Source organism: Pogona vitticeps, chromosome 4, assembly GCF_051106095.1.
Source record: "Pogona vitticeps strain Pit_001003342236 chromosome 4, PviZW2.1, whole genome shotgun sequence".
In the NCBI taxonomy this organism is placed as follows: Eukaryota; Metazoa; Chordata; class Lepidosauria; order Squamata; family Agamidae; genus Pogona; species Pogona vitticeps.
Genome location: NC_135786.1, coordinates 229,470,301 through 229,495,788, shown reverse-complemented (window position 1 = coordinate 229,495,788; position 25,488 = coordinate 229,470,301). Strand labels below are relative to the sequence as shown.

The 25,488-nt window shown below is 42.1% G+C and overlaps 1 protein-coding gene across 2 annotated transcripts in view; it reads left to right on the top strand.

The window, feature by feature from the left end:
* Nucleotides 1-25,488, top strand: part of ADCY8 (adenylate cyclase 8) — a 154,202-nt gene that overhangs the window by 106,340 nt on the left and 22,374 nt on the right. For both annotated transcript variants that reach the window (XM_072999345.2, XM_072999344.2), the window contains 5 exons: nt 14,662-14,762; nt 16,659-16,860; nt 19,121-19,210; nt 20,682-20,854; nt 23,990-24,071. In XM_072999345.2, the coding sequence (XP_072855446.2) occupies nt 14,662-14,762; nt 16,659-16,860; nt 19,121-19,210; nt 20,682-20,854; nt 23,990-24,071 (648 nt within the window). The remainder of the gene's footprint in view (nt 1-14,661; nt 14,763-16,658; nt 16,861-19,120; nt 19,211-20,681; nt 20,855-23,989; nt 24,072-25,488) is intronic.

Sequence of the window (25,488 nt, the reverse complement as noted above, 5' to 3'; positions counted from 1 at the left end):
ATGAAAGAAGGAAAAACCACTGGGCTAGTCAGGTATCGTTTTGTTTTGTTTAGTCGTTTAGTTGTGTCCGACTCTTCGTGACCCCATGGACCAGAGCACGCCAGGCCCTCCTATCTTCCACTGCCTCCCGGAGTGGGGTCAGATTCATGTTGGTTGCTTCGGTGACACTGTCCAACCATCTCATCCTCTGTCGTCCCCTTCTCCTCTTGCCTTCACACTTTCCCAACATTAAGGTCTTTTCCAGGGAGCCCTCTCTTCTCATGAGATGGCCAAAGTATTGGAGCCTCAGCTTCAGGATCTGTCCTTCCAGTGAGCACTCAGGGTTGATTTCCTTTAGAATTGATAGGTTTGTTCTCCTTGCAGTCCAGGGGACTCTCAAGAGTCTCCTCCAGCACCACAATTCAAAGGCATCAATTCTTCAGCGGTCAGCTTTCTTTATGGTCCAGCTCTCACTTCCATACATCACGACAGGAAAAACCATAGCTTTGACTATTCGGACTTTTGTTGGCAAGGTGATGTCTCTGCTTTTTAAGATGCTGTCAAGGTTTGTCATTGCTTTCCTCCCAAGAAGCAGGCGTCTTTTAATTTCGTGGCTGCTGTCTCCATCTGCAGTGATTATGGAGCCCAAGAAAGTAAAATCTGTCACTGTCTCCATATCTTCCCCTTCTATTTGCCAGGAGGTGATGGGACCAGTGGCCATGATCTTAGTTTTTTTGATGTTGAGTTTCAGACCGTTTTTTGCACTCTCCTCTTTCACTCTCATTACAAGGTTCTTTAGTTCCTCCTCACTTTCTGCCATCAGAGTGGTATCATCTGCATATGGGAGGTTGTTGATATTTCTTCCGGCAATCTTAATTCCGGTTTGGGATTCCTCCAGTTCAGCCTTCCGCATGATGTATTCTGCATATAAATTAAATAAGCTGGGGGACAATATACAGCCTTGTTGTACTCCTTTCCCAATTTTGAACCAATCAGTTGTTCCATATCCAGTTCTAACTGTTGCTTCCTGTCCCACAAATCCCTTATGAATACACAGTGGAACTGCAAGGAGATCAAACCTATCCATTCTGAAGGAAATCAACCCTGAGTGCTCCCTGGAAGGACAGATCCTGAAGCTGAGGCTCCAATACTTTGGCCATCTCATGAGAAGAGAAGACTCCCTGGAAAAGACCCTGATGTTGGGAAAGTATGAAGCCAAGAGGAGAAGGGGATGTCAGAGGATGAGATGGATGGACAGTGTTATTGAAGCGACCAACATGAATATGACCCAACTCTGGGAGGCAGTGGAAGACGGGAGGGCCTGGCATGCTCAGGTCCATGGGGTCATGAAGAGCTGGACATGACTAAACGACTAAAGAACAACAACAATCTTTTTAAGTGCTCACATTAAAGGGTCCTCTTGGAGCCAAAATAGATGAGATGGATGACCAGAGAAATTTCCCATGCCAGATTTATTATTTATTTACAGTGGTGCCTCGCTTAATGATTGCCTCGTTAAACAACGAAACCGCTATACAATGACTTTTTGTGATCGCTTTTGCGATCGCAAAACAATGTTTTAATAGGCAAAATTTGCTTCCCAACGATTGGTTCCTTGCTTCGGGAACCGATTCTTCACTAGATGACGTTTTTAAAACAGCTGATTGGCAGCTTCAAAATGGCCACCCGCTGTGTAAAATGGCTCCACACTGTGTTTTTGGATGGATTCCTCACTTTACAGGCACCAAAAATGGCTGCCTCTATGGAGGATCTTCACTGGACGGTGAGTTATTCAGCCCATTGGAACGCATTGAACGGGTTTTCAATCTGTTTCAATGGGATTTTTTATTTCGCTTAATGAGGATTTCACTCTACAGCAATTTCGCTGGAACGGATTATCCTCGTTAAGCGAGGAACCACTGTATCTAAATTATTTATATGCCTCCTTTCTCCCCATAGGGGAGGTTTCTCTGGGCATCCTTCCATGCCTTGGTTATGCAACATGAGAGAGAGAGAGAGAGAGAGAGAGAGAGAGAGAGAGAGCATCCTTGAACTCATGTTTTCACTTGATAGCTTATAGCTTAATGGACTGAATCACAATGGCCAAGAGCTCAATTCCCCACTGTGCCTCCTCAGAGAAAAACCATCCGATGCAGTCTTGGAAAAGTTGCAGTTTTTCAGAATAGGAACGGGAAGGAGGCAGCAGCGTTTTCTCCTGGTTGCCTCCTTATTTTATTTTATTTTACTTTTAACCCGGTCTTTTAAACCTTTTAATCTTTTTATACTTGGCTATAAATAGCTTTTATCATTTTAGTTTTAGATAGCTTTTTAACATCTTTGGTTTTAGACAGTTTTTAAGTCTTTTAGTTTTTAAATCTCTGAATCTGCTCTTTTGGAAGCAGAAAAGGAGGGAGTAGCCGGAGATTGTATTCAGTGGATACCAAAACCCGGCTCTTATCAGCGGCCTCATTAACTTTGTTTATGCCTCTGAAGATAAAGGAGTAATAATATTAGGAATACCACCGTGAAAATATATATTTCTGGCCTTGGAAAGATAGAAACTTGACTACCAGACTATTGGAATTATCTGCATTACAGTGGAAACAAGAAAAGGGAGCTACTTCTCTGTGAGTAACAGAACAGCACGGCTAAACTAAGAGAACTTTTGGGTTGTGGACTGCTTTCAGTTTCTGTGGATATTTGCATTCTACATTTTTCATTTTTCATAATATGGAAATACTCGATCTTACCCTGTCTCCTCCAGTGTTGAGACAGATACAGCGTGGCACTCCAATATCAATTACACCTGTCTCGGACCTGGGACCCAGCAGGACAAGTGGAGGTAATCAACTATGTAAACCATCGCAGGCCCAGGTATGTGGCCACAGCGCTTCCAAGCTTTTTACTCCTCCTGGGAACTTTAACACATATAATGCTAAACATTGTGCTAAAGTCTACCCTGTTCCCGCAAGGAAATTGAAGCAAACCAAGATAACTGACTTTGCTAGTTCACTTAAACCCTTAACAATCAATATAGAGAATACTGTTACTCCTCATATCGATTTATCTGACAGCCTCTTGACAAACTGTCAGTTACAGGAAAGTAGCCAGTTCATAGGCAGCCTGCTAAACAGTACGGTGAATGTAGATTTTGGCAGGTTAAGACTGTCAGATTTTGCTTTAGATCGGGCCTTGGATTCTAATGGTCTGATTTCGCCAGATGACTCTGGGAAACTTAGAGAGCAGAACTTGAACTGTATAAATGCTGAGATGCCAGAAACTAAAGGCACTACACCAGTAACAGGGGAACATGAGTCTCCTGGTAGCTGCAGAATTTTAGCAGAAATCAGAGACACACTGAAGGAAATAAATCAATCTGTGGCCTCTATAGCAGATCATCTGATGGAAAATAGGATGCATTTTGCCAAAAATGCTACAGACCAGTTGAGCCAGAGCCAGAGCCAGGCTGAACATACACGGTGTGCATCTGATAAGATGAACTATTACAATCTGTCCCCAAAAACTATTGACAGAATTGACAAGCTTACACTAGAAGAGTTACTTCTATGTGTAAGTTCCCAGACAGAGGCTCAGAGGAATCTTATTACCCCTGTGCCACCTAAAGCAGACTCCCCAAAACCTATGTCCACAACGGTCTCCTCAAGTACAATACACTATCCTCCAGGAAAGGATCCTGCTAAGATTGGTGGAAAGGCATCTCCCCTACACTCGGTGAAGGCCAAGCCCAAACCTGTGAAGAAAAAGGAGGCCCGGAAACGTACACCAAAAAGAAGAAGAATGAATTACAAACCTTTATTTAAATTATAGAATCACCAGAGTATGCTGCAAAAGGGAAAGAATCTGGCGTCAATACCCAGCATGCTGTAACACAAGCCAAGGACGCCCAGAGAGAGAATCCTAACTCCAGGAGGCCCCTCAAGGATAGCGGCACAGACCAATTCAAGGACCCCATAACTTTGGATTTGATCCACTCCTCCAAGCAGAGGGCTCAACCCTCCATACAGGGTTCACAACAGCTACCCCCACAGACAAAGAATATTTCATCCATGAACCTACCAAGTGTGGATCTGGACTTGGCTGTTGGATATCCAATTCCAGTCATTATAAGAAATAGGGGCCTGAATCCAAGATTTAAAAAGAATAGAAGCAGATGGAATAGCGAGACTTCAAGGGGAGCTAACACCTATAGGCTTTCCAAACAGTCATTTGGTCAAGAAATTAACTATTACCACAAGAATTGACATGGTGTCAGGAGCTATTCTTTGCAGGTGAAGAACCCAGTGGGCCTAGAGCTTGTAGGTGATGGGGAGAAACCCTGTGATGCCAAGCATACTATGACCAATGTCTCAGGAAATGAAGTTAGTATGCAAATTCATTGTAATTCAGTTAGGTCATCTTCTCCCTTTCATTTAGTGCCACCATTAGCTTGTGGCTTGGGTAATGATTCTCCACCTCTTCAGCTACCTAACTTGGAAGATCCCATGTTTTGGCATAAAAGACCCGCAATCAAATTTTTATCTTGGAATATTGCGGGCTGGCAGACGAAGGCCTCGGATCCTGCCTTCATTGATTATATCAGTAATTTTGACATTATTCTACTACAAGAAACATGGTCTTTAAATGATCCAGTGTTAAATGGTTATGTGGCATATTCCATTAATGCCTCGCCCAGCGATAGAGGAGGTCGACCCAAGGGTGGTATGGCCACCTTCTTATCAACAAAGCTACAGGCAACAGTAGTGGCATGGGATTTTTCCATCAGGATAGCTTCTGCCTTGACGCTGAAGATTGCTACGTGTTTGTTAGTACTTATTAATGTTTATATTCCTCCGCAACAATCTCGGGCGATGACAGATGACTTGTGGGCTAACCTAGAGTATTATATTGAGCATTTAATACAACTGTATCCTGATGCTTCTATAATAGTCGCTGGGGATTGCAATGCTAGGATAGGTACAAATGATGAGGCACTTTCTGCACGGTTCAACGTGACATTCCCAGAACCTATTCTTCATCCAAATTTTAATCACAGGGAATTTAAAGATTGTGGCTGTAATTATGCTGGTCTACGCTTGAGGTATATGATCAATAATTCAGGTTTATCCCTTTTAAATGGGTGCATAATCGGTGATAGACCTGGTGAATTTACCTTTACCTCTCTAGCAGGTGCTTCCACAATAGATTATGTTTTAGTCTCCAGGGACTTGATGGATCGTATACATGATTTTAATGTAGTATATCGTGCAGAAAGCGACCATCTACCCTTGGTTTTAAAGATCTATTTTAATAATCATAAAGTGTTTGCGGACCTTGTTTCTATAACTCCCATTGCTGCCACTACAAGAGGGGCCCGCATTAAGTGGGCAGAAGAATTGGATGCTTCCATGAGACAGCTGCTGTTTTCAGAGCCTTATTTATATTTCAGTAATTTAATTACTTCTCTAAGTTCAGTGGAACCAGTCTTAGAGGCCTATAAACGTATGGTACAATCTTTGCAAACTCATCTAACATGTAAAAGGCTAGACAAACCAGCTACTGGCTTTCTCCATAAAAAGCCCTGGTTTGACTCGGAGTGCAAAGCAGTTAAACATGAGTTATTGGTCACTTATAGGACCTACAGAGAACAGAACTTGACTAGAATTCCATCAGACTGGTTTACACTTAAGAAGAAGTATAAGGCTCTGGTAAAAAGGAAAAAGCTTCAAGCACAGAAGGAAACTTGGCAATGTTTAATTACTGCTTCCAATTTGAAGGACTCAGCTTCCTTCTGGAAGATAGTAACAAAGGGTACACTTAATTATATTCCCAAACAAGATTTCTATATATTGCCTAGTATATGGGAAGAACATTTCCGAAGTATTTACACAGTCCATTCAGCTAGCACTTTAACTTCTCAGAATGATCTCGATCATATACCCGAATGGCCCCCAGTTACTATAAGGGAAATCTTAATGTTAATTAAGCAACTTAAACCAGGCAAGGCTCCTGGAACTGATTATATTCCACCTGACCTTATAATGTCTAACGCTGATTGGTGGGCTCCAGTACTTGCCTCTTTATTCACCTGGATTGACAAAACAGCATGCTTTCCAGAGGATTGGGGCCTAGCCATTGTAGTCCCAATTTACAAAAGAGGAAATAGAGGGGACCCTGCTAACTATCGTCCAATAAGCTTACTAAACACTATTAGCAAACTATATGCAAGGCATTTATTGGGTAAATTACAAGATTGGCTACTCGATGAGAATATACTGGCAGAGGAGGAAGCTGGATTTAGGCTGGGAAGATCCACCATAGACCAGGGTCTTATTTTACACCACCTGGCATCTAAATACTCTGCCCTTAAAGGTGGTGCTCTATATGCAGCCTTCATAGACTTCAAATCTGCTTTTGATCTCATACCAAGGGAACGCCTTTGGACTAAATTTGAGATCACAAGTATTGATAAACGGCTTCTTCTGTTAATGCGGCGACTTCATGAAAATACACATTTGCGGGTTCTTTGTAACTCCGTGGGGATCTTATCCAACCAGGTCTCTGTACTTAATGGGGTGAGACAAGGATGCATACTAGCCCCCACATTGTTCAATTTCTATATCAATGGCTTGGTTGGAAATTTAAGTAACCCCAACTTTCACCAACCAAAACTTGCCTCTCGCCCAATTTCAACTCTACTTTATGCTGATGATGCCGTTCTATTGTCAACTACGTGCATGGGATTTAGAAGACTTCTGAGATCCTTCTCCACCTACTGTAATGAAGAACAACTAATAATTAACTATGCTAAAACCAAGATTATGGTGGTGAGTAGAAGGAGAATAAAACACAAATGGTCTCTAAATGGTCACCCTGTAGAGCAAGTAGCATGCTATAAATACCTTGGCATAGTTTTTCACTCTTCAGGATCCTGGGTTACTCATGTAAACCACGCTGCAATGAATGCCCAGAAAAATACTGTGGCAATAACAAGATTTTTTCATACTGTTGGGGGTAAACATGTACCTTCGGTATTACAAGTTTTCAAGGCCAGGACTATATCACAAATGCTTTATGGTTCTCAACTGTTCGCCTATGCTAATTTACGACCTCTGGAGATTGTTCAGACCAAGTTTGTGAGAGCCATCCTTGGAGTCCCACCTTGTACTTCCAATGTGGCTCTCCATTTAGAGGTCGGGTTAAAATCCATTAAAGCACAGGCTAAAGTCCTTATGCTGATATACTGGATTAAACTGATTTTTTCATTAGAAGGCTTGGCCCCACTGATCCTACTAGATTCTTTTCAGTCGGAGTGGAAGAAGCACATAACAGAAGAGATATTGAAAATTGGCTTTTCCCCCAGTATACTTATAGCAATGGGTCTTACAGATGCCATTAAAGCGGTGAAGTTAAGGGTATGGGACATTGAATTACAGGACCATGTTGGCCAGTTAGGGAAATATAACTTCCTTAAGAAATCTGCCTTTATCACCTCCTCGTACTTAGCCAGCACTATGTCATCTAAAGCCATAAGGGCTTTTACGCTAGCTAGGCTTAACGTACTACCTTCTAAGCTTCTGGAGGGAAGATTTCGAGGTTTGCCTGCATCAGATTGTCTCTGCCCCTGTAATAGTGATAAAGTTGAAACAGTTGGTCATGTTCTTCTTTTTTGTACCTGTTATCGGGATCTTCACATGGAGCTTTTATCATCTATTATCTGTAAATCTCCTGGGAGATCAGAGGAGGATTATGTGCAGTGGCTACTCTCTGACAGTACCCCTTATATTACTAGACAAGTGGCCAAATTCTGTGCTGCAGCAATGGTTATTCGTAAACAGATGTTTGGGTAGGTGATTTTAGATCGACAATATAATATTTTTAATACAACAATATCTGTGGTTTTATCTATATCAAGGATATATTATGTTATTAATTGGAAATAAGGGTTTGTTTTATCATGTTTTAATGGAATTTTATTACCCTGCTCGACTTTCCTAAACAATAATTGTATGTATCTATTTTATACTGTTCTGGTTTTACTGGTCTTTGACCGTAATAAAGTATACCTACCTAGAATAGGAACAGTTTGTAAATCACAACTGAGCACTATACAGTGGTGCCTCGCATAGCAACGTTAATCCGTGCAGCAAAAATCACTGCTAAGCGATTTTGTCGCTATGCGATTTTAAAAAGCCCATAGAAACGCATTAAAACCTGTTTAATGCATTCCTATGGGCGAAGATCCTCCATACGGCGGCCATTTTCGCTGCCTCTTAAGTGAGGAATCTGTCCCTAAACACAGTGGGCAGCCATTTTTTTTACCTGGCGGCCATTCAGCAGGCCCAGCCTTGTAGCTTGGGAAAGTGTGAAGGCAAGAGGAGAAGGGGATGACAGAGGACAGGATGGTTGGAGAGTGCCATCGAAGGTACCAAGATGAATTTGACCAAACTCCAGGAGGCAGTGGAAGACAGGAGGGCCTGGCATGCTCTGGTCCATGGGGTCACGAAGAGTCGGACATGACTTAATGACTAAACAACAAAATTGTCTTCTCATGACATGTTCAAAGTACAACAACTTCAGTTTAGTAATTTAAGTTTCTTTTTGTTGTTGTTGTTGTTATTGTTGTTGTTGTTGCTGCTGCTGCTGCTGCTGCTGTTGTTGTTGTTGTTGTTGTTGTTATTATTATTATTATTATTATTATTATTATTATTATTATTATTATTATTATTATTATTATTATTATTATTATTATTATTATTATTATTATTATTATTATTATTATTATTTTCAGCCCGTATCGCCCGACACTGTGGCCAGGACGCTTGATCGCTGTCGTGCCACCACCTCCTCTTTGGACCCCTGCCCGGCCTGGCTAATCAAGGCAGCCAGGCCCTCAACAACGGAATGGGCTACTGTAATAATTAATGGGTCTTTCCTTGAGGGTAGATTTCCCTCTGCCCTCAAGGAAACACTCATTAGGCCCATAAGAAAGAAACCTAGTTTGGCGGCGGACGAAATTGGCAACTATAGGCCCGTCGCCAATGTTTCTTTCTTAAGCAAGGTAGTCGAGAGGGTGGTGGCCGATCAGCTCCAGGCGTTCCTGGATGAAACAGATGCCCTGGATCCATTCCAGTCGGGCTTCAGGCCGCGCCATGGGACAGAGACGGCATTGGTCGCCCTGTGTGATGACTTATTGAGGGAGGCCGACAGGGGCAAAGTGTCTCTGTTGGTCCTCCTCGATATCTCAGCGGCCTTTGATACCATTGACCATGGTATCCTCCTGGGGAGGCTCGCCGAGTTGGGGATAGGTGGCCGGGCTTTTGCTTGGCTCCGTTCCTTCTTGGAGGACCGTCCCCAGAGAGTACAGCTTGGGGAGAATGTTTCGGCCCCGTGGTGCCTTAACTGTGGGGTCCCTCAGGGGTCGATCATCTCCCCAATGCTGTTTAACATCTACATGAGGCCGCTGGGAGGGGTCATCAGGAGGTGTGGAGCACAGTGCCATCAATATGCGGATGACACACAGCTCTACATCTCCTTTTTTCCAACTGCAGGAGATGCCGTTCTGTCCCTTCGGCGTTGCCTGGAGGCTGTACAGGAATGGATGCAGGAGAACGGGCTGAGGCTGAACCCGGACAAGACGGAGGTACTGAGGGTGGGCGCCCCCACACCTGGGGACATGGGAAACTCCCTCATTTTCGGGGGGGTGACCCTGCCCGCCAGGGATGGGGTCCATAGCTTGGGTGTCCATCTTGACCCGGCGCTCACCATGGAGACCCAGGTGGCATCCGTGGTCCGTTCTGCTTTTTTCCATCTCAGGCGGATAGCCCAGCTGCGGCCCTACCTTGATGTGGGGTCTCTCACCACTCTGGTGCATGCGCTTGTAGTCTCGAGATTAGACCACTGTAATGCGCTCTACGTGGGGCTACCTTTGAGATTGCTGCGGAAACTACAGGTGGTGCAGAATGCGGCGGCCAGACTACTCAGTGGGCTGAGAAGATACCAACATATCTCCCCCACTCTGGCCGCATTGCATTGGCTGCCCATCCGATTCCGCATTGATTTCAAAGTGTTAACGCTTACTTATAAAGCCCTAAACGGTTTAGGACCTCGATACTTGGCGGAACGCCTTCTCCCACCAAGATCTACCCGTGTCACTCGCGCGAGCCAGGAGATAAGGCTGAGGAGCCTAACGCCGAGAGAGGCCCGAAAGGAAAAGACCAGAAACCGGGCCTTCTCGGCGGTGGCTCCTCGCCTTTGGAACAACTTGCCCCCTGAGATTCGCACGGCTCCCTCGCTGGGCATTTTTAAGAAACAACTAAAAACATTGATGTATAGGCAGGCCTTCCCAACAGAAAACCCTTGACGATCTTTCTCTTATTCTGTTCTTTATTTTCATTTACGCTTCTGCTGTAAAGTTTTAAAATTATATTGTTGTTTTTTACTGTAAGCCGCCTAGAGTGGTCTAATATGATCAGATAGGCGGGATAGAAATAAAATAAAATAAATAAATAAATAAATAAATAAATAAATAAATAAATAAATAAATAAATAAATAAATATTATTATTATTATTATTATTATTATTATTATTATTATTATTATTATTATTATTATTATTATTATTATTATTATTATTATTATTATTATTATTATTATTTATCTACCCCGCCCATCTAGACCAAAGGTCTACTCTGGGCGGCAATTTAAAAAATAGTTAGACCAATAAGATAAAGGTAAAGTTAAAGGTTCCCCTTGACAATTTTTGTCCAGTCATGTTCGACTCTTGGGGGCGGTGCTCATCCCCGTTTCCAAGCCATAGAGCCAGCGTTTGTCCGAAGACAATCTTCCGTGGTCACATGGCCAGTGCAACTTAGACACAGAACACTGTTACCTTCCCACTGAGGTGGTCCCTATTTATCTACTTGCATTTGCATGCTTTCGAACCGCTAGGTTGGCGGGAGCTGGGACAAGCGGCGGGCGCTCATTCCGTCGCGTGGATTCGATCTTACGACTGCTTGGTCTTCTAACCCTGCAGCACAGGCTTCTGCGGTTTAGCCCGCAGCACCACCACGTCCCAATAAACATATGCATAAATCCAAGATGGCGAAAACATAGAATGTAAGATACGGTAGGAGGGAAATCCTGCCCAAATTACCAGGTCTTAAGTTTACACCTGAAGACACCCAGAGAGGGAGCCAGTCGGATCTCCATGGACAAGAGGCAAGGGGCCACTGCCGAGAAGGCCCAGTTACTCATTCTTTCTTTCCAGACCTCCCTCAGTGTTAGGACCCTCAGCTGCCTGGCCTGGGTGGAACGAGTGACTTTGGCAGAACTGGGTGGGAGGAAGTGCTCTGCCAGATATCGAGGTCCTAAACCATTTAGGGCTTTATATATCATCGTTAGGAATTTGAAATCAACGTGGAAGTGAATGGGCAGCCAATGCCAGAGTGGAGGAAATATGGTGGTATCTTTTCACCCGTGTAAGAATTCTTGCCGCCGTATTCTGCACCATCTAGAGTTTCCATGTGGTGGAAACTCCAGCCTTCATTTGATCTGCAACCTATTAATTTGACTTCCTGTCAGTTCAGGGTATCTGTAAAGCTTTCTTCCAGCGCCACACTTCAAATGGGAAGAAGATGAAAAAAAAAAAAAAAAAGATTGTTGATTAGCTAAGTACCAAAGATTAGCGTTTGAGAACAGAGGATACAGGGGCTTGGAAGAGTAAAGAAGATTTTTATTGCCTAGTAGTATCATTGAAATCACTTTTGGAAAATAATAAGAATAGCGTGTCATCAAGTTGATTCCATCAGTTCCAACTTATGCTGACCCTTTCTGAAGGTTTCTAGAAAGAAATAAGATGGTTTTCTATTCCCTTCTTCTGGGGGCACCCTGAAATTGTGCAGCTTGCCCATGGCTACACAGGCTGGCTCTTTTCCCAGGAGGAACAGTGGAGAATTGAACTCCCAGTCTCTACCTCGACAGCCAGATACCTAAACCACTGAGCTCTACAGCCCACCAACCAGCCTTTGAGAAGAACCTTAAATAATGAGGGGGAATGTGTGGTCCTCTGGAACTCCCATCAACTGGAACTCCCATCAAGTTGGCTAACAGAGTCCGCCAAGTTGTCCTGTCCTTTTAAAGAAAATATGTATAAATGCTCTAAAAACAAAGATAAGCAGAAGATTGCTTTTGATTGATTTAGAAGTCTTCGGGTGGTTGGCATAAGATGCACCAAGATCTCTAAGTCCCACTTGTCTAATAATAGGAAAACAGTATCTCCACCAAATTAGGTTGCTGAAAATGAATGAATGGAAGGAAAATCAAAAGTGGATTTTCTGTGTCCGAGGCTGATCAAAAATTCTAGCAGAGAACCTTAGCTCAAAACAGTCTGTCCCTTAATCTGTAGTCTGTGTTCATCTGTTTCTGAAGTTCTACTGAAGAACAAGATGGATCCTGAAAATCAGGTGACAGCTAATCCTAAGAGCATCAAGCCTTTCACCCAATTGCTTCCTGTTCTTAGCTTTGTTTTAAATCTTTACCGTTTAGTTTAATTTGGTATTTTGGTTTAATCCACTCTATTATGTCACATTTGTTTTGTTACTGTTCTTGTCTGTAAATCGGCCAGGGCTTATTTATGTATTTTGTATGGCATAGCAGAATACAGCATTATTGCATAGGACTTAGCAAAGACAATATAGGCAGTAGCAGGCATTCTTCAGTCTCAAGAGACTATGGTAATGTGCTCTGAGTAGAGGTCTTGGAGCAGCGTCTAGTGTGGCTGAGAAGGCCAATTCGAGAGTGACAATCCCTTCCACACTGAAAACAAATATAGTCTGTCCCCTGTCCAGCTCCCTGATTTTGCTGGTTTTGGGCCTGCCTCTTTGCCTGGGATTGCTGGACAAGGGGCTCTTCAAAAGGTCATAAACGACTTGTGAAAAGAGCCAGGTTTTGACTTGAAGTATTTGAACTCGTGTCTGGACCTGATAATGGACTGGATGAGGGTTAATAAATTGAAACTCAGTCCAGACAAGACGGAAGTGCTGTTAGTGGGTGCTTCGCCAGACAGGTTGGAGGGCCATTTCCTTGCTCTGAATGGGGTTACACTTCCCCTAAGGGACAGGGTCCGCAGCCGGGGGGTGCTCCTGGACCCCAGTCTAACTTTGGAAGCCAGTTCGAGAAGGCCAATTAACCCTAATCCCTTCCACACTGAAGACATACAATCTGTCCCCTGTCCAGCTCCCTGATTTTTTTCAATGCTGTGTGCGAAGCTGGAGTGTCCTCTCCAGAGCACAAAGCCTGGATAAAATAATATGGAGGATAGGCTGTTACCCAACCAGCAAATCCCCCCTCTCCACGTCGCTGAAATAGTCCAATGGAAAGGCAAGAGCCAATACAAGTGGTTCCAGCAATGTCGCAGGAGTTGCCAGAACGACACGAACTGCCTCCGGGACTCCGGCTCCAGATTTTGCTTCTAGGTTAAGTCCTGAAGCCTTTTCCTTTGGTGGATATACCCACAAGGCAGTGGAAGTTTGAAATCGGAGTTTTCCTTCTCCTTGATGGGCTGCCTTCCAGGGCTGACGAGCCCCACCTACCCAGAAAAGACAATACTGTATAAAATATGTATTAAATGTAAAACATTGAAAGAATAAATTCTACAAGATTTTTTTAAAAAAATGCAGTACGAACAGTATTTAATTAGTGATAGATAGATAGATAGATAGATAGATAGATAGATAGATAGATAGATAGATAGATAGATAGATAGATAGATAGATAGATAGATAGATAGATAGATAGATAGATAGATAGATAGATAGATAGATAGATGGATGGATGGATGGATGGATGGATGGATGGATGGATGGATGGATGGATGGATGGATGGATGGATAGATAGATAGATAGATAGATAGATAGATAGATAGATAGATAGATAGATAGATAGATAGATAGATAGATAGATAGATAGATAGATAGATAGATAGATAGATCTGCAGAATGTTGGTAAGTGTATCATCTAGTCTAATCCAACTGCTTTCCAGGAAACCCATCCTCTAAACCCATCCTCTCTCTCTCTCTCTCTCTCTCTCTCTCTCTCTCTCTCTCTCTCTCTCTCTCTCTCTCACACACACACACACACACACACACACACACACACACACACACACACACACACACACACACACACACACACACACACACACACACACACACACACACACACACACACACACACACACACACACACACACCAGCTGTAGATATATTGCCATGTGGGTCCCTTCCTCTCCATTTTACTTGCTTTCTAATTAGCCCACTTCCCCACAGTAATAGTGCTGCAGTTAGCCCTTGAGGGGCACAGCTTGTCCAGGTCTGAATTTTTAATGCCGCTGATGAAATGACAAAGAAAGACGGACAAAACTTTTCCACCACATGAAACAGCTCACTTTCCTCGTTTCCTTGGCAAGGAGACTTTCTAGCCCTCTTCACAGTCGGTTCTTCTTCGGTGGGGGTTTTCTGTATATAAATGGAAGGCGGTTGAAGTGCGTCTCACTACAGGAAGCTAATTAAGTTACTGTTTCTCGCTAATTTCCCAGAAGCCCCATGAAATCGTCTCGCTCTCTTGGCTGCCCTGTCAAACAAAATAAAAAGGTTTTCTCCTCCCTTTCTGTTTTTCTTTTTCAGTATTCCCAAATGAGAGATGAAGTATTCAAGTCGAATTTGGTGTGTGCGTTCATGGTCCTTCTGTTTATCACCGCAGTCCAAAGTTTACTTCCTTCTTCAAGGTAAATGCAAAGGCTTCGATAATGCAGAGTCCCATTTGAACGGCTTGAGTTTACAATTTAAGATACAATGTAAGAGAAACAGCCAGAAAGGCTAATAAAATTCAGATTAACGTGGGAAGAATATGTGCCTGCCCCCCCCCCCGACACGTACTCAGATTTGGTTACAGTACATCAAGGAGGGGAGAACTGATGGCTTGCAGATATCTGGAGCTAATTGCCATCAACTCATCTCCATGTGGACGAGGGTCAGAGATGATGGGAAACCTCTGGAGATTATGGGAAACAACTCGAGAACATCCTGGCAGTATGCCATGAGAGTATATTGAAAAAAGTCCTTGTGCCTGTTTTTATTTGTCTAAAACACAAACAGTGTTTCAGTGCATTTGAAGACTAACTAATCACCCTGAAAGCAAAGGAAAAGTGCAAAGATTTTTCTATATACCATCCTATGTCAGGGAAGCAGAGTTTGTTCCAATAGCTTTAAAAAAAAGATGGGGTTTAAGGAGTGGTTTGAAGGAAGTATTTAAAAGTACCATTGCTTCTGCGAAAATATGCATGTATTAATCTGACTTGGAGCAAGTTCACAAGCAGGCTATAAGATCTTTGCATGCATGACTATGAAGTTTAACATATACTTTGCAGGAATACATATTAAACTGGGGAAAAGCTGGCAGTGGCAAATGACTATAGGCTACCTTCATAAGGCCATCAAAAAGTGACCCTCAGCCTCAGAGCAAATTTGCAGCTCTGTCTATCTGTCTGTTTCTCTCTGTTTGTGTGTATGTGTGTGCATAGTTACATGGGTTCACTGTAATTCCCTCATGCATTGATCATCCGTCTACACTCTCATGTTTTATGAATCTGGGTGGCAAAAATGTTGCAGGTGGGTGTCCTTAAGCATCATTTTATTGTGGCAAAAGGCCACTCTTGATCTTTGAGGATCATAGAACTTGTGAATAGTTCAATGCTTTAGGTCTCTGGTTGTGCAACTAGAAGTTAGGAGTTTGATTCCCTTTCATATCCTTTAGTTTCTGCAAAATCATGCATTTGGCACATAAGTTTCAGACCAGATGAGAACATTAGTGTTTAGGAGTCACTTAACCTTCATGGCCCTAAACCAGAACTTGGAAGTGACTAATTAAAAATAAGTTGTGACTTGCAATTAGTTCCTTTCCCCAATCATGGAGGTATAATCATTGTATTATTTTATTTATTTTATTTATTTATTTATTTAACTTATATGCCGCCCACACTACCCAAAGGTCTCTGGGCGGCTTACAGCATTATTATAATTATAATTTAATGAATTAAGTATTTCATCTTATGTGGAGTAACTATAACTTTGAGTGACTTTTGCAGTTATGAGAAGTGAACTCAAGAAACAATACAGGAACAAATTCACATGGTCCAAATGCTGTCTCATAATGCTGTCTTGTAGTGTGTTGTAAGTGCAGAGGTGATGATGTGTTGAACCAGGAAGAGAGTGCATCTTATAAATGCAGTTGCTTGTAGCATTCAGATGTTGTTTCCTGAATTAACCAAAAAAAAAAACTGTTTGAAAACTGGGAGAGTAAAGATTTACTTTTAACAAAATGGAACTGCAAGGGAACAAACTAGTTTTGAGCCTTGGAACTAGAACGGTGACTGTTTAATTTCAAAATTACTTTGCAAGCTGTGCCCCAGACAACAGGAGTTTGAACATTAGTAATATGTAATGTCAATACCTGTCTGAGCTCTTTATTTCTCTTTATATGTGAGATGCATGGAGAGAAGATGGAAAGACAGTTAATTTAAAAGCGTACTCTCAAGGCATGCTCAGATTTTTTAAAAAAGTTGCCCCTGTAGAAGCAGACTCTTTCCCATGCCTTTCTAAAGGACACCTTTTCTCTTCCCCAGGATGATACCGATGATTGTCCAGTTTTCAGTTCTGATAATGCTGCATTCAGCTCTTTTATTGATCACAACGGCAGAGGATTACAAATGTTTGCCCCTTGTGCTCCGGAAAACGTGCTGCTGGATTAATGAGACCTACTTGGCCCGAAATGTCATCATCTTTGCCTCGATCATGATTAATTTCCTGGGAGCTGTCATTAATATTGTAAGTACACAGGGGTGAGTTGGTCATGGAAGTGCCCATGTACTGGTGGGCAAGAAAGCAGAAGGATAGCAGAGGGAAAGGGGTGGTTTCTGAAGATGGGGAGTTTTCACAGCCACCATTGCTAGTTTTAGATGTTAGTTGTATACCAGGCAGAGATTGTAAAATTTGAATTTTGCACTATAGCTCCCTTAATGCCACATTCAGCAAATTTAAATATCAAGGGGTTGGACTAGATGGCCTTATAGACCCTTTATGACTCCATTACTGTATGATTCTATGACCACTTCCCCAAGTCAGAGCTATCAAGCATGAGTGAGTTCAACCAGTTCTTTAAAGTGGTGTGGAATTGAGTTTAAATTGGCTTCCCATTTAGGAAGATAATCTTTTCATTGTTCTTAATCCTTGTGGCTGCATTCTCCTTGATATGTTAATATTCCTAGCTACACATCATTGAGTGTAACAATACAGCTCCTCCAGGACTGGTTATCAACATAATACAAATCAGATTATATTAACACAAGGCCCTGATTCATTGCCAGATTCCTGTACTTCTCTGATTTCTTACACTATTCTTGTATCAAATTGTACTGGAAGGAAGAGCAGAATTGCACAGCTGGAATATTTTCTAGATATCTGCATATTTTTCCAGACATTTGCTTCTACCCAGAGGTAATTTCATGAGAGGGCCAAATCGGGCGTTATTATAAAACTTATGGTAGTACAGAAAATGAGAGATCTTCCCTGTGCTTCTTATGGGTCCTTTATGAGAAATGTAGTAACTCTCTCTAGAAGCAAAACTACCAAATTGCTGCTATCATGCTTTGGGCATGTCTTGAGAAGACAAGGCTCATTGGAAAAGACAGTCATGCTGAGAAAAGTAGAAGGCAGGAAGAAAAGAGGAAGACTGCATATGAGATGTATTGACTCAATAAAGGAAGCCATATCCTTGAGGTTGAAAAACGTGAATAGGGCATAATTCAGAGGATTACCATGAGTCAGGAGCAACTCCACCCTCTTAATGAGGGTGAAAGAGGAGAGTGCAAAAAATTATCTGAAGCTCAACATCATAAAAACTGAGATCATGGCCAATGGTCCCATCACCTCCTGGCAAATAGAAGGGGAAGATATAGAGGTAGTGACAGATTTTAGTTTTTTGGGCTCCATGATCACTGCAGATGGTGACTGCAGCCACAAAATTAAAAGACGCCTGCTTCTTGGGAGGAAAGTGATGACAAACCTAGACAGCAGCTTAAAAAGCAGAGACATTGCCTTGCCGACAAAGGTCCTCTTAGTTGAAAGCTATCGTTTTTTCCAGTAGCGATGTATGGAAGTGAGAGCTAGACCATAAAAAAGGCTGACCACCGAAGAATTGATGCTTTTGAATTGTGGTGCTGGAGGAGGCTCTTGAGAGTCCCCTGGACTGTAAGGAAAACCTATCAATTCTAAAGGAAATCAACCCTGAGTGCTCACTGGAAAGACAGATCCTGAAGCTGAGGCAACAATACTTTGGCCATCTCATGAGAAGAGAAGACTCCCTGGAAAAGACCCTGATGTTGGGAAAGTGTGAAGGCAAGAGGAGAAGGGGGCGACAGAGGACGAGATGGTTGGACAGCGTCACCAAAGCGACCAACATGAATTTGAGCCAACTCTGGGAGGCAGTGGAAGACAGGAGGGCCTGGCGTGCTCTGGTCCATGGGGTCACGAAGGGTCGGACACGACTAAACGACTAAACAAAAACAACAGGAGCAACTCCACCATGGAACAAAGCACTGGGCTAAAACTTGGGAGACCTGGATTCAGATTTCCAAGTAGCTTTGAATTTTGGGCAACTTTGGGCTAGTCTATATCTCATCATGATCTACCTCTCAGAAGGCTGTTGTGGGGATTAAAAGGGTGGTAGGAATATTTGGTCTCTACCAGTATGTACTCAAGCTTGCATTCCTTAGAGGGAAAAGGGATACAAGTAGAGATGGGCACAAGCCACAGTTAATTTCCTGGCCAAACTGCTGATCTGTGGTTTGGCACCCTGCCCCTCCAATGGGCACCCACTCGGAGGCAGAGGAGAGCACTGCTGCCAATTGAATGCCTGCTGGAGAGGTGGGGCAAGAAACTAACTGCCCAGCCAAGAAACTAACTGCTCTGAACCTCCAAACTCTAGATACAAAAGCAAATACAACTGTGTCCTCCTCCTGATAAACAGAGAGTCAGCCCAGCTACGGGAGTGTCAACAGGATTAATTGTTTTCCTTCCTTGTCCACAGCTGTGGTGTGACTTCGACCAACCAGTAGCCTTTAAGAATCAGACTTTCAACTCTTCAGCATATTTTCCAGACATTTGCTCCTACCCAGAGGTAATTCCTGTGCTTTAAATGAAAAGAATTGTAACAGTCATCACAATATATGTTGATTGAAAACTCTGCAGGGTGGGGGAATAGGGTGCATGGGGGTATCATTAGCACAGCATGCTCCTACAGTGAAATCATAGAGGATACTTTAGAGTGCTCCCATGCAAGCCAAATCCCTGGATTGTGCTATAGAAAAATAACAGCAGGTTGTAATCAGAGCCAACAAGTTTGTATTTCAGAATGCTGCAAAACCTCACAGCCCGTTTTTCTGGCATCTGCAAAGAGCCATATATACTGTAACTGCTTTCCACTCATAGTCCCCCATGAAGCTGGAAGGAACAGTGTATCTCTTTTTTTATATATAAATTGTTTTTATTATTTTAAGAACAAACACAAACACAAAAATACAAAAATACAAAAAATAGTGCTTATTATACACTAAATTCTACCATGTACCCCATACCCACTAGACCCATTGAACAATATTTTCATTATGAACTTCCTTTCCAAAATTGTATAGATTGTTGTTTAGAGGCTTTCCCCTTTCCTTTCACTAATACAAATTCAACAAATCTACCCCAAGTAGCATAAAAATATTTGAACTAATTTCCCCTCTTTTCATCTTGAGTTCAGTAGTCAGTTTATCATTTTATGCAATGCCCCATACTTCAACACACCAATCTTCTAATTTAATATCATTTCCCCAAAGCCTAGCTATTAATGTCCGAGCACTTGACATAAAGTTAGAAATCAATTCCTTCGAATAATAATCAAGATCTGTCTTATCAAAAATTGACAACAAAGCCATTTTAGAGTTAAATCCAATATCTTTGCCAAACATATCACATATTTCCTTAAAAATCAGTTCTCAAAATTTCTGAGCCAACTTACATGAACAGTGTATCTCTTTTTGCAGAACACAACACACACACACACACACACACACACACACACACACACACACACACACACACACACACACACACACACACACACACACACACACACACACACATACCAAATAGGTCAGAGTGAGTGTAAGAGGTGCACTGTTGTCCTTGAAGGAGGAAATTTTAAACTGTGAAATTTACTGTGTGACTTCAGGAAGACCCTCACAGTCCCTCAATCTAAGCCACCTCACTGGGTTGTTGTAAGAATAAAAACCAGGATTGGACACATGTGATGGCATGAAGTCAGTGGCAGGGCAGAAGGGCGGGATAAGTATGTAAGAACAGAAATGGTTGTAGCAGGCTGTTGGTAGAGCGTTGACCCACAGAAATGCAAAACATGGGAAAGTGACTCTCAAAATCCCACTGACTGCACAAGGAGTGCTCATGCTAGCTCAGGAATTCCGGGAGATGCACCTTCAAAGAGTAACTTTATGTTCTGCAAAATCGAAGGTCCGTGTATCCTTCGGATGCAGAGTTAGTACTGCAATCTGAAGCTGATTCTTTCCCTGGGCGTCTTCTTTCTACAGTATTTTGTCTTTACTGGTATCCTGGCCATGGTGACGTGCGCTGTGTTTCTCCGTCTCAACTCTGTCCTCAAGTTGGCAGTGCTTCTCATCATGATTGCCATCTATTGCTTCCTGACTGAGACCATTTATGCTTCCCTCTTTCAACGATACGATGATATCCACCATAATGGAGAGTAAGTCTCTGATGCCACTTAAACCTCCTTTGTTTGTATGACTCCAGTGGCAGGAATCTTTAAGGGCACAGAATAAAACCTCTCCTCCAAGATAAGATTTGTTGGGCAATGTGGGAGAAGAGCACCTGCATTGTCTACAGCAATATCCAGGTGTTAACAGGTGTTCCAGGTAGGAGCGAGGAAGATGCCTCACCCTAATCCTGAAGAGCTGTGATTAGTCAGTGTAGACAAGACTAAGAATGCCTTTGGCTCTTCCGATGTATTAGATAACAGCTCCCAGAATCCGCCAACATGCGGAGGATCAAATATTCCACCATCACCGTAACTGGAATTGGTCTTGAGCTGCAGGGAGCCTTGGTATTCCCAGTGAATGGTAGCAACTTTCTATGCTTCAAAGCTGACTTCCAATAATGTTTGCTTTGAAATAATGTTTTCCATTGTTCTTGCTTTGTACTTTATTTATATACCTTCCCACTAATGGAAGCATTACTCTGGACAGTTTACAGGTTAAAACTTAAAACCATCAAGACTCCATATAACAAACATATTAGGCAGACATAAGTCACCTGTGTTTGTTGTGAAATTTCTGGAAAACGTTTACATTTAATAAACTAAGTAGAAGGGTTTCTGTGTTGTGTGGAATATGCTCTTCCACTGTGACTTTGTCATGTTGTTCTTATGAAGCTTGTATTCTTTCCTGAGAGCGTAAGCCCGTACATGATAAACTAAATAGGGAATACAGAACTAGAAAACAAATCCAGGAAAATTCCACAGATCCACCTACATAATTCCCAGCCACTCTAAAACAATATTAATTGTTATATGCCAACAAATGTCTTTGAACTTTCAAGGTATGTGAGATGTTCAAGGATTCGTCTATCATTGCCACCTTCCAGTGTGTTGCTGTGGCTGAGCAGGGGTTTTAATTAGAGATGGGCATGAAACGAAAACCAGGCTGGGGATCCTATTTTGCCAAATCGAAATGGAGCACCAAACTTTTTTTTTCCCTTTTGACATTTTTTTTTTGCTTGTCCCCTCCCCACTATCCTGTTGCATCCGCCTGCCTGCTCCCACTGCTGCCACTGCGGTGGGTACCGTTGCCAGAGGAAGCAGGCCCACTTTTCCTGCTAAGAGCCTGTCACTGCCTCTGAATTTGCATCCAAGGTGGAGGCAAAGGTGGCAGGAGCAGATAGGGCCCCCCTCCCAGCACGAACCAGAGAAATGAACCTCAAACCAGTCAGTTTTTCCATAGGTTCATGACAAACCACTGTTTTTTTTCAGTTCATGCCCCTCTCTAATCCAAGGACATGCCCTTTGTGAGATCCCTGGGCTTAGCTTTTGATCTTGAAATCTCAGGGAATGCTAAAGACCTGAGCTGGATACCCTACTCCAGTTTTGTGGTTGTTTGGGTGCTGGCTATTTTTATTCTTCTAGTTTTGTAAAAAAAAATGTTTGTGCTTTCTTGATTTCGATACTATTAGTTTTACTTAGGGTTTTATTATGTAGCTGTTTTTATGCTGCTTTTAAGGCTTCCAATCCTGTTTCGCAGCTCTGCTTTTGCAACAGGAATGACATCAACCTCAAAGGCAGGTTTCTACAATTTCAGGGTATGCCCGGTTAGATGAAGGCTGGTACACCTTGAAATTGAAAAATGAAGACTTTCATCAGTGGCATTCTGACACGAACAATGATATCATTCTCATTGTGTAGATTTAACACACGCAACAGGATTCCCCCCAAGTGTTTACAAGTTCTGTTTTCTGAGCTGCCCCAAGAGGTCCTTCTATAAATATAAAAACAAAATAGGTGAATATTATTAGGGGACTTTTCAAGCCTACAGTACCATCTTCCCTCCTACTCAGATGTATCAGTCCAGAAAATGCTTTCCGATTCCACAGAATGCATCTAAACGAAACCATTATACAACATTGCTTTCTTGTTTCTTCAAACAACAAAATTGTTTTTTTTTTTTAAATGGCGAACTCTCTCTGAGTCATCGCATATCTAGACAAGATGATTCCTTAACAATGCTGGAAGTATCTCCTCATCTGGAAACGGACACAGCCCAAATGAAAGAATGCAGCCTTATGGTGGCTCCCCAAATAGGAAAGCAATCCCACGGCTGGTTTGATGTGTCAATCTTTCTCCACCATTACTGTCAGAAAGCGCCTCCCTCACTGTTGTTGTCTGGGCTGGAGCACGGGAATGAAGATAGGTTCCAGCCATCCGGTGTAAAGTCTGAGAAAAGCTTTTCCCAGAGAGAGGTGGTTCACTTAAGAAGAGCAGAAAAAATGACAGGTTCTAGTCCAAAGTAGATGGCTGCCCTATATTTTCTTGCACCACTGACACCTTACATGGCGATTTTTACCATTTTCATGGGGTCTTAGCATACCCATTTACTACAGTCTCCCAAACTACACAAACTGCCAACCCTCTCTATTCCCTGTTTGTCTTCCTCCAAACGTCTCAGTGGCCAAAACAGACAAGTGAAAGCAATGAGCTGCTGGATAGCTCAGTGGTTTAGGCACCTGGATTGGACGTTCGATTCCCCACAGTGCCCCCTTGACAGGGGATGGACTGGATGATCCATAGGGTCCCTTGCAGCTCTGCAGTTCTAAGAGTATTATTATAGATTATGAGCGTTCTCTGGAAATATCTGTGCAAAGATTCCCTCTCACCCAGTATGCTCCAATGTCAATATCATTTCCTAGAGCACTGGTCTATAGTTTCTGTTGTTTCCACTTGAATCTAGGAGAAGGTACAAGAAGGAAATAGGATTACAACTGTGACTCTGGTTATTTAACCATCAGAGCTTTGAGCTACAGCTGATAAAACTGGATTAGATCAGTTTGCCTGCAATCTTCATGTTCTAAATATAATTTCAGAGCACATTCTGTCAGTCATATAATGCTAACTTCATTTCATTTATCTTTGTTTATTGCTTCTAGACGAAATTCCGCATGAGAAATAAATGTGAAATCGTATTTTTAAAAAATACAGGACACTGGCCCTCTTTATTTGAGTGATTCATAGATTTTTCTGTCTGATAAACAATATAAATAGCTTGATAATGCACATTTTATTTGAACAAGCTGCTATTCCATTCCATTTCTACCTCTTTTTTGTTCTTTCTAGCACAAACTTCCTAGGGACTAAAGAAGCATCTTTGCTCCTTATGGCCGTGTTTTTGCTAGCTGTGTTTTATCATGGCCAACAGGTAAGGCAAGAATTCCTCTTTCATTCCTCAGTTTGTAAAAATCTGCATCATGTTTTCCCCCAAAAGCTGGAAATATCCATCATTGCTCCTCGGTGATTACTTGAAAACTGCAGCTGTTCTTTGTATCATATAATGAAAAATCAACCAAGAGTATCTTATGATCTTCAATAATTGCATGTCTAATTAACCTTTCAGAAAGATTGCATAAAGATAGCACATAGCCACTTCAATGATATGTATTTAACCACTGTTCTGCATTTTTTTAAAAAAAATCTATGCAGTTTTATAATATTTTATATTGGTTTTAATTCTTGGTAGCCATTCTGAGAGTGTCAAAACTGGCAGAAATCCAGTGGTTAGTCACAATGGGAGTAGCCCCATTGAATCAATGGGAATTTCGTGAGTCAGAAGTTCCTTTGATTCAATGTGCCTACGCTAGTTCTGACTTACTAGTTGTGATAGAACAGCTACTATTATACCATGTTAGGTGCTATCACGTTGCTTCCAATTTATGGCAATGATCTAGAGGTGGTCTTCTCATTAATAGCCCTGTTCAAGTCTTGAAAAACGAAACTCCGTCATTTCATTTTTGAGTCAAACCTTCTAAAAAATAAACTAATTTGTATCCTATATAGGGAGCATCCAGCTTCCTTGTGCTTTTCCCTTCTTCTTCTTCTTCTTTTTGGACATTCCACAACACAGTAGGATCCCAAATCCCAAAGTTGGACGGTTTCCTTTGTACTACAATACCCAATGTCCTTCACATGCTATGGCCAGTGGCTACAATGGCTAGAGAGTTCTGGGAATCATAGTTCCAAATTTTTTAATCCAACCTGGGAAGTACGGCTAATAAATTTGCTGCATTCAAAGACATCATTGGGGCAAGATCTATTCCTGGTTCTAGATACAAAGGTCAATAGTCAGAGGAACCCCAGCATGGTGTACGATTACATCATCCTCACCATCATAGTGGTTGTCATTGCCATGATGGTCATCAGCATCTTTAAAAAAGCTCCATTAGCCATCTTTCATATTACTGTACAGTATATCAAATATTTTAGGACAAAGACTTTTATGTAACATAAGAACAGTTCTATGATCCTGAACGTGATGTGCTCTTTAAAACATTTGGCTGCACTCTGGCATTCTGACTGCATTAAAACAGAAAGCAGCTATAAACCTATCATTAATATTTGTTCCACGAAAAGAAAAGATAACAAGTAAACCTTTTTCAAAGAGCAGAATATGGTATTTGGAAGGCTGGAGTGAATGTTGTGATATAATAATCTGATTATGCATTAGATGCACATGCGCAGTAGAGCCCCCAGTCTTATCTCACTGGTGACATCTCTGCACAAATATGAAGCAGAATCCAACAGTGTCATTCTCCTGACAGACCTATTAGAAGAATCTGGAG